This window comes from Pezoporus flaviventris, unplaced genomic scaffold (assembly GCF_033815535.1).
Source record: "Pezoporus flaviventris isolate CSIRO_AGI_PZ_B2104156 unplaced genomic scaffold, CSIRO_AGI_Pfla_v1 ptg000116l, whole genome shotgun sequence".
Classification (NCBI taxonomy): domain Eukaryota; kingdom Metazoa; phylum Chordata; class Aves; order Psittaciformes; family Psittacidae; genus Pezoporus; species Pezoporus flaviventris.
This window is the reverse complement of record NW_026892664.1, coordinates 3,626,616-3,638,808: the sequence shown is the minus strand read 5'-3', so window position 1 is coordinate 3,638,808 and position 12,193 is coordinate 3,626,616. Positions and strand designations below refer to the sequence as shown.

Here is a 12,193-nt window from a genome sequence, read left to right as displayed (position 1 = left end):
ACCCTGGACTGGCAGCATCTAAAAGATGAGAAATAATTTCCTTTTCCCAGCAGTTACTGGGGAATTCAAGGACTTCCATGTGTCAATGGCTTGAGAGGAACTATGAGGAACCCTGCAGTTTATTTATTCTGCTGTTGCCCTCACTCCTTTGCCTTAAAATACATACTTGCTTCCAAGTATGTTGCTGGTGGTTGTGGTGTTCAGCCAAGACTGGCCTTGGGAACTTGGTGCTTTCCTCTCTCAAAGAGAATTTACCTTATATTGACTTGTATGTATGTAAGTTGTGTAACTGATTGATAGACAAAACCTGACATTCTTAATATTATTGAGGTATTTGGGCCTATTCAGCATTTCAATTTGGAGACATAAATCAGGCAAACTGCTTATAGATTCACTATGGTTGAAGATAATTATATGTCCCCCTCTGAGCTTATTCTCCTGGGCTTCACAAACAGGGAAGTCCTGTGGGTGATGTGCTTTGTCTTATTCCTTGCCATTTCTGTGGTTACCTTTATAGGAAACCTGCAATTAATTGCATTAATCAAAATGGATTCCTGCCTACACACCCCCATGTACTTTTTCCTAAGCCACTTCTCTCTCCTGGATGTCTGCTAGTCCTCTACCATCATCCCTAAAGCCTTGCTCCATATTCTAGTGGAGAAGAAGGTGATTTCCTTCATTAGATGTGCCACTCAGCTCTTCTGCTTTGCAACCTGTGCCACCACCGAGTGCTACGTGCTGGCTGCTATGGCTTACGATCGCTACATGGCCATTTGTAACCCCCTTCTCTACTCCATGGTCATGTCCCAAAGGCTTTGCATTGGGATGTTGGCTGGTGCCTACTTAGCTGGCGTGATCAGCTCTACCATACACACGGTTTCCTTATTTTGTCTCCCGTTCTGTTGGTCCAAGACGATCAATCACTTCTTCTGTGATGGACCACCACTGCCAGCCCTCTCCTGCTCTGACACCCCTGCCATTGAGGTGATGGTTGCTGCCGTGGTGGGGTTCAAGGTACTGATCACCACGGTCTTCATCCTCATCTCCTACTTGTCGGTCCTTTCCACTGTCATGCGGATGCGGTCTGTGGTTGGTCAATGCAAAGCTTTCTCCACCTGTGCCTCTCACTTCATCTCCATTGCTTTGTACTACGGCAGCTCCCTCTTCATGTACCTGCTCCCCAGCTCCAGCCAGTCCTCGAAGCATGACGAGGTGGTCTCCATGCTGTACTCTGTGGCTGTCCCCATGCTGAACCCACTCATCTACAGCCTAAGAAATGCGGATATGAAGAACGCCATGAGGACAGCAAAAAGTAGAGTCCTCTGCTCTTTGTCCATTCATGGTTCCTAGTCAGCTGAAAGGAGAGGGCTACCCTGCCCTGGTGAGAAGCAGCAGGATGGATATTGCACCTTCAGGGATGGCTGGATATCGGACGTTAAAGAGGATGGCTGGATATAGCACCTTCAAGGACGGGTGGATATAGCACCTTCACAAAGCAGGGACTAAACATACTTGGAAGCATGACAGCTGGAAAACACGCTTCTCCTTAAACCAAGGCTACATTCTGTGCTGGCATGGACAGGACTTTCTCAGGCTGCAGCCTGAAACCTGACAGTGTGTCATGGTTTAAACCCAGTCAGGTAACTTGTTCACTCACTCCCAGTGAGTGGTGCCAAGCTGACAACAATCAAGGTCCGTGTCCGTCTCCCCCCCCCCCCGCACCAGGGCTCTCCCCTTCCCCGCTCCTGGAGGAACGGGGAGGAGGATCGAGAGAGTGCAACTCCTACGGGTTGAGACAAGAACAGTCCAGCAACAAATCACCACCGCTACTATCAACTACAACAATGATAAGGGAAAATAACAAGGGAACAGAATACGATACCACCGGCCAAGAAAGCGAGTTCCACCCGGAAGCTCCTGTCCTTCCGGGTAACTCCCAGTTACCCCCCACCCCGGGCATGACGTGCTGTGGTATGGAATACCTCCCCGGCTAGCCCGGGTCAGGCGCCCCGTCTCTGCTTCCTCACAGCTTCCCCTCCTCCCTGGCAGAGCATGAGCCTCACAGTGTCCTTGGTCAGGGTAAACATCACTTAGCAACAACCGAAAACATCGGCTTCACCAACACTGTTCTCAAGCTGGAAGTCAAAACACAGCACTGTACCAGTTAACACAAAGGACAAACATGACTGCTACTGCTGAACCCAGGACACAGTGACTGTGTATTGGAAAGAAAGTTGTTGTCCAAAGTGAGTGTTACTTAAATATTACTTGAAATTAATATATTTTATTATTTAAATGCTATTAAACATAACAATAAACTTTCTTTCAGGGTTCAGAGAGCAAAAGGGAGAAGGTGGTGGCTTTGCCCTGCTGGCATCAAATCAGCGGGTATCTAAGCTAATGTCTTATATTAGCAAATGATTTCTGGTGTTATTTCTGGTTTTAAGGAAATATTAATCGATATTTCCAGGTATTTCAAGTCCAGACTACAAGTTTTTTTCACGTGAAATGACAGAGGGGATATTGAGGTGAGCTGTCAAGCAGAAGTTGCTCCCTGTGAGGGTGCTGAGGCGCTGGCACAGGGTGCCCAGAGAAGCTGAGGCTGTTGCTTCCCTGCCAGTTTTCAAGGCCAGGTTGGACACAGGGGCTTGGAGCAAGCTGCTCTAGCGGCAGGGGGCCCAGCCCAAAGCAGGGGTTGGAGCTGGATGAGCTTTAAGGTCCCTTCCAACACAAACTGCGATGCGATTCTAAGAAATAAAGCTTTGACAGTCTGTTGGTCAACAAAGCCCTTGTGCTAAATGAGGACAAGTCATATCTGAGGCTCTGCTCTGCTGCGATTTTAAGTAGGGGTGTAAAGGGGCTGAGTGCTGTTACAATGGAGGATCTTCTTCCCTCCTGAACAGCCAAGGTGCTGCTGGCCTGGGTATCCCGACAAAGCTGATGGGACTGTCTGCTTCTGGGACTTCAAGCTGCATTATTCACCCTGCACAAGTGCACCCATGTATTCTTAGTGCCTGTTTTTGAATTCATGTAGTTCTTTTCAATAATCTTTGAATTATATATTGTTCTTCTTTTCTAAATTTGGTTAAGGGTTATTTCTCCCTCTGTTATATTGATTTTTCCCACTTCACAAGCCTTGGTCTTAGCCCAGTACTCAATGGGGAAGAAAGACATTCAAAATCACTCAGAAATCCTTTTCTACCCTCCTCCAGTGCATCTCCTGGACTGTCAGTCTGGTGCCTTCAAGCAGAAAAACAGGTTGACGTTGAAAACATCTAAAGCCACCTGTATACTTCTCCTTCTTCCTTCCCCACACTTTCATAGCTTGGTTTTCTCCTCTCATTGCCCCATTCTTTGTCTTTTCTAAATGTCTGGGGCAAGGTTATCATTTAATATTTCTACTAAGAGTTTTATAATGTCTCTTCATCTAGGAGAAGCATTCAGGGCACACCGGCACTCGGGATTCTTCGGATGAAGACTGGGAAATCTGACTTCATCCTGCTATATCCTCAAAGCAGCCACGATTTGAGCCAATGCTTTTGACCAAAGTGTTGTACAATCACTAGTCAAGTGTATGGAAATAAATGCACCTGATGGAAAGGACCAGCACAAGCCATCTACACAGAGGATGCTTTGTTGTGCTTGTTTTCAGCTCCCTTCAATGCAACATTAGATGATCTCTGTGAATGTAAAGGGCTTCCTCAGGGAAACACTGAAAGGAAGAGGTATGTGATAGATGGGCAAGGACAGAGCAAACTGTCCTGGGCCTGTCTTCCTGGGTAGGTCTCTGCAGGAGAGCTGGTCTTGGAGGTGTTGATGCAGCCAGAAGGAGTTTGGGGAGAGAGGACTTGAGAGGTTGTTTTGCTGATCAAGTCAAACTAATTATCCGATGGAGGAGGGTCCTTTGGGAGAACAGTTTGCACAACACAAGCCTCTGAGGTAATGCCTCCTGTGAGATAAAACCCCTCCACCAGCCAGCCTGGAGCATCCTGCTCCCAGGCATTTCTCCTTCAACCCATCGCATGGTCTCCAGGAGGAGCTGCAGGCACTGCATCCACCACCACCTTCCTCTTTAACCAAGCAGGTACAAAAGGGTTTGATGGGTGGTGGGTCCAGTTTGACCCTGGTCTTGCTGCCTCTCACATGCTTGATGGCATGTTGAATTTCACTCTTCTTCAGGGACTGTAGCGATAGGGCAAGGGGTGATGGGTTTGAACTGAAACAGAGAAATTCAGGTTGGAGATAAGGAAGAAGTGCTTTACTGTGAGGGTGCTGAGGTGCTGGCGCAGGGTGCCCAGAGAAGCTGTATCTGCCCCATCCCTAGCAGTGCTCAACGCCAGGTTGGACACAGGGGCTTGGAACAAGCTGCTCTAGTGGAAGGAGTCCCTGCCCGTGTCAGGGTTTGGAGCTGTGTGAGCTTTAATTTCCCTTCAACCCAAACCATTCTATGATAACCCATGGCGTGAATAAAAGTGCCCTAGTATGGGGTAGGTTTGCTTCAAAAACACCAATATTCCTGACCCCATCTACAACTGATTTAGCGATATTTTAGCATGAGAATATCCAGGCTAAAGCCTTAAAATTTAGGTTTATATATGGTATGTTTTGTATTTTACACCCTTAGGTGGATATTTGGGTTGGTCATAGGAAGCTCACTGCATTCACAGCAAGGCTCTGCTGGAGCCAAGTCCACTGCTTTCCCTTAACATTATGCATATTGGGGGTTCTTCAAAAGCAGATAAACTTAGAACTTAAAACAAATTTCAAGTACATGGCTTTGTGTGGCGTTGAAAAGGATGCAGCACAAGTAATGAAGCCACAGAAGAGCACTGATCCACTCTGAAAAATACAAAAAAGAGAGAAAAATAAACCTTAAAATTCCCAGAAATCAGTGAAGAAAATACAAAATCTTTTCTGTTTTCCACATTTTGAGATGCACTTCTTTGATTTTATTGTATTACGTTTGGATAGACGTGATGTTTTGCAGTGTTTCATTAGTGATGTGTGTATCAATCATGGTAAAATTATTCTCTTTTAATTTCAGGCTGTGTAATGAGCTCCTTCACCTCTTTGACTTCAGATCTTGGGCTACACAGAGAAATACAGCATTACAAATACATCATTTTCCATTGCATTGACTTTATGGATTAAACTCCAACTAAACTTCCACATTATTTCTCTTCTAGGGGTGTATTTCAGTGATTCCTTTCATTTCAATCCAAATCCATCAACTTGTTGAAATGACAGATACAGGAAACCTCACTGTTCTAACCAGCTTCATCCTCTTGGGTTTCTCTGATGCCCCAGAGCTACAAACCACCATCTTCACAGTCTTCTTATCCCTCTATGTTTTAATGGTGCTGGGGAACGTGACGATGATCCTGCTGATCAACACTGACCCCCACCTCCACATCCCCATGTACTTCTTCCTGACCCACTTATCTTGCATGGATGTTTGCCTTTCCTCTGCTATCATCCCAAAAGCTCTGGAGACCTTCCTGCTGGGGAGAAGCCACATCTCCTTTTGGGGTTGCTTTGCCCAGATGTATATTTTCGTGGCTCTGGCTGTCTGTGAGAGCTTCCTGCTTGGGGTAATGGCTTACGACCGATACATGGCTGTGTGCAAGCCCCTGCTCTACACCACTACCATGACCAGGGCGCGTTGCTATGGCATGATGATGCTGGTGTACACCATCGGGTTCCTCACCTCCCTGGTGCACATCACACTGGCAGGGAGGTTGTCCTTCTGTCAGGCCAGGAGCATCAACCACTTCTTCTGTGAGCTGCCCACCCTCCTGCAGCTCTCCTGCTCAGACACAAGCACAAATGAGGTCTTCCAGGTTTACCATGCTGTGTTAAACACCGTGGGCCCTCTCCTGATGATCCTGGTGTCCTACACCTACATCCTCCACACCGTCCTGCAGATCCCTTTGGCCACGAGGAGGCTGAAGGTCTTCTCTACCTGTGCTTCCCACTTGGTTGCCATCACCATCTTCTACGCACCCGTGATCCTCACCTATGTCCAGCCTCATGAGGCATCCAGATGTTGATGCAGCCAGAAGGAGTCTGGGGAATGAATGGTTCCTTCAAACAGCTTCAGGTGATTTTAAGCATGGACTGAGTCTTTGATAATTCATCCAAATAAGTATCAGTTATTTAATAGCAGGACAGAGACAGCACCATGGTGGTTTGTGTTTAAATTGTGCTAAATGAAAGTAGTTCCCACAAAAAGGAGGCTCAGCCTTGAGGTAAGGCAGTGACCACTGTCTCCGTTGCCTGGTTCATAACTGTTCATCCCAAGTGAGCTTGGAGATCTGAGGGAAGGACCAAAGGTTCAATACAGCTCTGGTATCCCCTGCAGTTCTGATACAGTTTTGGTGTCTATAGAATACTAGAATCATAGAATAGTTAGGGTTGGAAAGTACCTTAACATCACCTAGTTCCACCCCCCTGCCATGGGCAGGGACACCTCACACTAAACCATGCCACCCAAGTCTCTGTCCAACCTGGTCTTGAACACTGCCAGGGATACAACATTCACAACCTCCCTGGGCAACCCATTCCAGTGCCTCACCACCCTCACAGGAAGGAATTTCTTCCGTATATCCAATCTAAACTTCCCCTGTTTCAGTTTTAACTCGTTACCCCTTGTCCTGTCACTACAGTCCCTAATGACGAGTCCCTCGCCAGCATCCCTATAGACCCCCTTCAGATACTGGAAGGCTGCTCTGAGGTCTCCCCGCAGCCTTCTCTTCTCCAGGCTGAACAGCTCCAACTTCCTCTGCCTGTCTTCATACGGGAGGTGCTCCAGTCCATGAGCATCCTCGTGGCCTCCTCTGGACTTGTTCCAACACTTCCATGTCCTTTTTATGTTGAGGACACCAGAACTGCACACAATGCACAAGAGCGGAGCAGAGGGGCAGGATCAACTCCTTTGACCTGCTGGCCACTCTCCTTTGGATGCCGCCCAAGATACGGTTCGTTTCTTGGCTGCAAGCACACACTGCTGGCTCATGGTCCTTTTCTCACTGACCAGCACCCCCAAGTGCTTCTCTGCAGGGAACATAAGAAGGCCATGGAGCTGCTGGAGTAAGTCCAGAGGAGGCCACGAGGGTGCTCAGGGGCTGGAGCAGCTCCCGTATGGCGCCAGGCTGAGAACACTGGGGCTATTGAGCCTGGAGAAGAGAAGCTGCTTGGAGACCTCAGAGCAGCTTCCAGTGTCTGAAGGGGGCTACAAGGATGCAGGAGAGGAATTCTTCATCAGGGAGTGTAGGGATAGGACAAGGGGTGATGGGTTCAAACTGAAACCGGGGGGATCCAGATTGGATTTGAGGAAGGAATCCTTCACTATGAGGGTGCCGAGGTGCCGGCAGAGGGTGCCCAGAGAAGCTGTGGCTGCCCCATCCCTGGCAGTGTTCAATGCCAGGTTGGACACAGGGGCTTGGAGCAAACTGCTCTAAGTGGAAGTTGTCCCTGCCCATGGCAGGGGTTGGAAGTTGAGAGCTTTTAGGTCCCTTCCAACATAAACCAGTCTGGGATTCTGTGATACCTGATATGAGAATCCAATACATTTATCCCACGTAAGTGAGCTGGAGCAGTGCTAAGGACTTGTGATAGGCACACATAGGTTAACATGTGGCCAGAAGTGTGTCCCAACTAAAATCTTCCTGGGATGTGTGGTCCTTACATCTTTTCCTTTCTGGATGCTCAGTACCAGGTCTGTGCTTTGTGGATTTGACCATGTCACATCCCCTTCTGTATGTCATCACATTATTGAGGAGGAAGATGCTCTAAATGAAACAGTAGATGGAGGGGTTTTAACATTTAATCCAAACACACCATTTCTGTTTAATGAACTGTACAATTGCTGGAAGAACATGTACTTGTATAATGACAAAATGAATAAATTTGTGGTATAAATAAGTACCTTTGGAAACCGTGGTCTTCTGCATCATGCATCATGCAAACAGCACAAACAGCTCTCAATGAGAGGCAAGACCCTCTGGTGTCCAAGCTAGGGACAAGGCAAGCTCTAATAGAAACTAAGTGTTATAAACATCTCCCCCTCCTTGTCTGTGTCTGTTTCCAGGTCTCTATTTGCTACATAAAGAGCTTATTGCTAAAGGTCTCTAACAGGTTGCAGTTGGTTATTTCTGCTTTGCAGAGCATGAAGTTCTGCGGCATTCCTCAGTGGTACCTTCTCAGTTAACAGGTTGTGTTGGGGAAGAGTTGGGTGGGAGGAAATATCACTTACAGCAGCCCCACAACAAGAAAACAGGGGAAAAATCATACTTCTCCCTAAAGTCATTACATTCAATCACACTAAAATCCTTGGCAATAGGGGAAAATCCTACTCTCAGCTGCTACTTCTCCTAAACCAGATGTGAGATGAAGCCCACAGCAAGGAAGCAAGGAGGTAAGAAATAGGTGGCCTTAATCTCCCTCTAACCCACACTGTGCTGAGACCTCTTTGGCTGAGCTGGATGTTTCCAGTGGTAGGAAGGAAGGTGCAGGATGACAGACACAGCTCTGCTGCCTCCAGGCTGGGATGTTCTGGTCACACAGAGATTCAGCATCTTCCCAATACTCAATCACAGCACCTACCATGCTCATCCTCTGGCAGCTCAGTGGCTCTGCTTCTCCTCCCATTTCCTTACTTTGCACTGCACACCCTTCTGGAAGCAAATGGGATTTTATGCATTTCCTTGCATTAGCCCAAAGTAAAGTGATGTTTTTCAGATGTACCTCCTCAAAACCCTTCATCCTTCCTTGAACTTGCCTCTGGATGAATCACTGCTTGAATCAGTGCAACTTCTAAAGCTAAACTGAAGAGGGAAATTCCTCATGGGCTTATTTTTGCCACCTCCTATGATATCACATCTATTTTCCCCAAAAGAAAAACCCCAAGAGATGACAAGAGAATATTTATCAGAGACCTATATTGATGGGATGCTTAACATCACAGAGCCTCTGCAGAGTTTAAAGCATGGTTAGGATGTGCTGTACCTGCTCCTGTAAAGACATTCAGTTCTTTCCTCCTCCAGACAGCTGACACAAAACAAGTTAAAAAGGGAAAGAGGAGGAGTTCTATCAACCAGCTGGGACCGGGTTGGTCAATGAGCAGCTCGCAATGAGGTTACTTGCTGTTGCTTTTCTAAGGGCATCTTTAACATCCTTGTTCCTCAAGCTGTAGATCAGAGGGTTGAGCATAGGGACAAGGAGGGTGTAAAACACAGCGGTGTCTTTCTCTTTCTCCAGGGAGTACTTGGAAGCTGATTGCATGTGGCTGAGCCCAGCAGGGACGTAGAACAAGGTAAAGGTCAGGAGGTGGGAGGCACAAGTAGAGAAGGCTTTGTGCCTTCCTTCAGCAGACCTAATCCTCAGGATGGACAAGAGGATATATACATAGGAGGTGATGATGAGGACCAGCACAGACATGGAAATGCTCCCATGAAGAATTACAAGCAAAAGCTCATTGAGGTGGCTGTTGGAGCAGGAAAGCTTCAGCAAAGGGTTAGTGACACAGAAGTAATGGTTGATGGTGTTTGGACTGCAGAAAGGCAACAGCAGCAAGCAACAGGTTTGGATTAGGGAGTTCAAAATCCCCCCCCCCCCCATGTATGATGCAGCCACCAGCTGAACACAGACCCCGTGGGGCATGGAAACCGTGTAGAGCAGTGGGTTGCAGATGGCTACATAGCGGTCATAAGCCATCACAGCCAGCAAGAACACCTCTGTGGTCACAAACATGAGGAAGAAGAAATGCTGCAGGAAGCAGGCAGGGTAAGAGATGGTTTTGTTTTCCACCAAGAAGGCAAGAAGCAGCTTTGGAGCAAAGACAGAGGAGTAGCAAAGATCGAGAACAGAGAGATTGCAGAGGAAGAAGTACATGGGGGTGTGCAGCCAGGGGCTTGTCTTGATCAGTGCCATCAGCCCAAGGTTGCCCATGAGAGTGATGAGATAAATCATGAAGAAGATTACAAAGAGAGGAGTCTGCATCTTGGGCTCGCTTGTAAGGCCGAGGAGGATGAAGTGGGTCACTGCGGTGTGGTTGCCTTCAGCCCTGTTACTGTATTGCATGGCAGCATCCCTGTGGGAAGGAGGAAAGATGGAGTAAAATAGGGAAGAGCAATGCCATGTGGCTTGCATGTACTCTGTTAGGCTGGACACTAGAACAATAAAGATTTGATAGTTGAGGCAACGCTTAACTGTGGTTCTTGGTGAATCTTCACAGGCAGAGAAACACATCCAAAAGCCCTTCAGAAATCTCTTAATCATGAGGCTAAATCAGACCTTTTCTTTTAAAAACCGAAACCCAATCTTGAACCATTTGAAAACTGGAGAAGAGGTGAAGAACTTGCAAACTGGTCATCACATTTCATTAGGGAGGCAGAAAAAGGGACTGTACATTCCATTTGCTCCATGAGAAAGACTGAAAATATCTGAGTGTGATGCCCCAGGAGCCCTGAATCCACCACCCCAGCTCTGATACAGCATTGCTGGATCCCCAGCTGCCCACAACAACTCATTGAGTGATATACTCAAGTCTCAGGAGGTTTCCCTGGCAGCGTGGGGCAGAGAGTCCTGTCCTAGGCAGCCAAAATAGGCTGAGCTGGCACATTGCTGTCAGTAGAATCGTAGAACAGTTAGGGTTTGAAAGGACCTTAAGATCATCCAGTTCCAACCCCCCTGCCATGGGCAGAGACACCTCACACTAAACCATGTCACCCAAGGCTCTGTCCAACCTGGCCTTGAACACTGCCAGGGATGGAGCATTCACAACCTCCCTGGGCAACCCATTCCAGTGCCTCACCACCCTCACAGTAAAGAACTTCTTCCTTATACCCAACCTAAACTTCCCCTTTTTAAGTTTTAACCCATTACCCTTTGTCCTATCACTACTACTACTACTACTCAGGTTCCAGCACAGAGAGAACTATTCCCCTCAGTGTGGCAGATGAGTCTAACAGAGAGTCAGTGCACTTAACTTCTGTTATCTGCTCCAGCTCAGGTATTATTTCCATGGTTTTCCCCACTCAAGGTCAGGAAGGGGTTGGCAGGCTGCTCCTCACAACTCTGAGACTAAGAAATGAACTGGACATCATGTTCTGTAGGTAATGGAATGCTGTTAGCAGTATTTGAGGGAAATCATAGAATCCCAGACTGGTTTGGGTTGGAAGGGAGCTTAAAGCTCCTCCAGCTCCAAACCCAACACCTTCCACTGGAGCAGCTTGCTCCAAGCCCCTGTGTCCAACCTGGCCTTGAACACTGCCAGGGATGGGGCAGCCACAGCTTCTCTGGGCACCCTGTGCCAGCGCCTCAACACCCTCCCACGGAAGAGCTTCTGCCTAAGAGCTCATCTCAGTCTCCCCTCGGGCAGGTTAAAGCCATTCCCCTTGGCCTGTCCCTACATCCCTTGTCCCAAGCCCCTCTCCAGCTTTCCTGCAGCCCCTTTAGGCACTGGAGCTGCTCTCAGGTCTCCCCTTCAGGAGCCTTTTCTCCAGGCTGACCCAGCCCAGCTCTCTCAGCCTGGCTCCAGAGCAGAGCTGCTCCAGCCCTCGCAGCATCTCCATGGCCTCCTCTGGCCTCTCTCCATCAACTCCACGTTCCTCTTGTGCTGTTGCCCCATAGCTGCATCAGGACTGCAGGGGAGCGGGGGGGTCTCCCCAGAGCAAGATAGAGGGAGGAAAAGAGGTGGGGAGGCAAATGCCCAAATAAATGATCTCTGGATGGTCCCAGCACTTCAGGTTTGGGTTTAGTGCTTCCCACTGGGGTGGCTGCTCTCCGCTTCCCTGCTGCAACCCCACATTGTTACTTATATCTCTGTGAGATTTTGCACTTTTTACATATTTATGAGCTTCCAACATACCAGAAATAGCCAGAAATGTTGTATATAGATTTCTAGGTTCTATTTCTAGCTGCTTTTACCTTCCCTTAAATGAACATCTTCTGAGAACACTCCAACATCCTTATCCCCAGAAATCCAGAACTGACCACCCAACCCTATGGCTGGGACAAAGCACCAACCTTCTGCCATTGAGGAATAACCTTTCAGAACGTTGCTTGAGGTTTTGCAGTGCGTTTTTAGTCTTCTTAGAGGAAAAACCTGGAAGGTTTCCTCATGGAATGTGCCCTGTGTGTCATTCCCAGGTATTTCTGTGCCACTGCGTGCTGTGCTGCAGCTCTTGTCCTC

The 12,193-nt window shown here is 47.8% G+C and overlaps 1 protein-coding gene and 1 pseudogene across 1 annotated transcript; one reads left to right on the top strand and one right to left on the bottom strand.

Moving 5' to 3' along the window:
* The first annotated feature begins 396 nt into the window (after positions 1–396).
* Positions 397–1,350, top strand: LOC133282135 (olfactory receptor 8U3-like; annotated as a pseudogene).
* A 7,740-nt stretch (positions 1,351–9,090) lies between these two features.
* On the bottom strand, positions 9,091–10,080 carry LOC133282309 (olfactory receptor 5J3-like). Its single transcript, XM_061478341.1, has one exon. The coding sequence runs from the start codon at positions 10,078–10,080 to the stop codon at positions 9,091–9,093; it is 990 nt and encodes a 329-aa protein (XP_061334325.1).
* Between the last annotated feature and the right edge of the window lie 2,113 nt (positions 10,081–12,193).

Coding starts and splice junctions, on each gene's coding strand:
- LOC133282309 (XM_061478341.1), bottom strand. CDS start 10,080: ATGCAATACAGTAACAGGGCTGAAGGCAACCACACCGCAGTGACCCAC.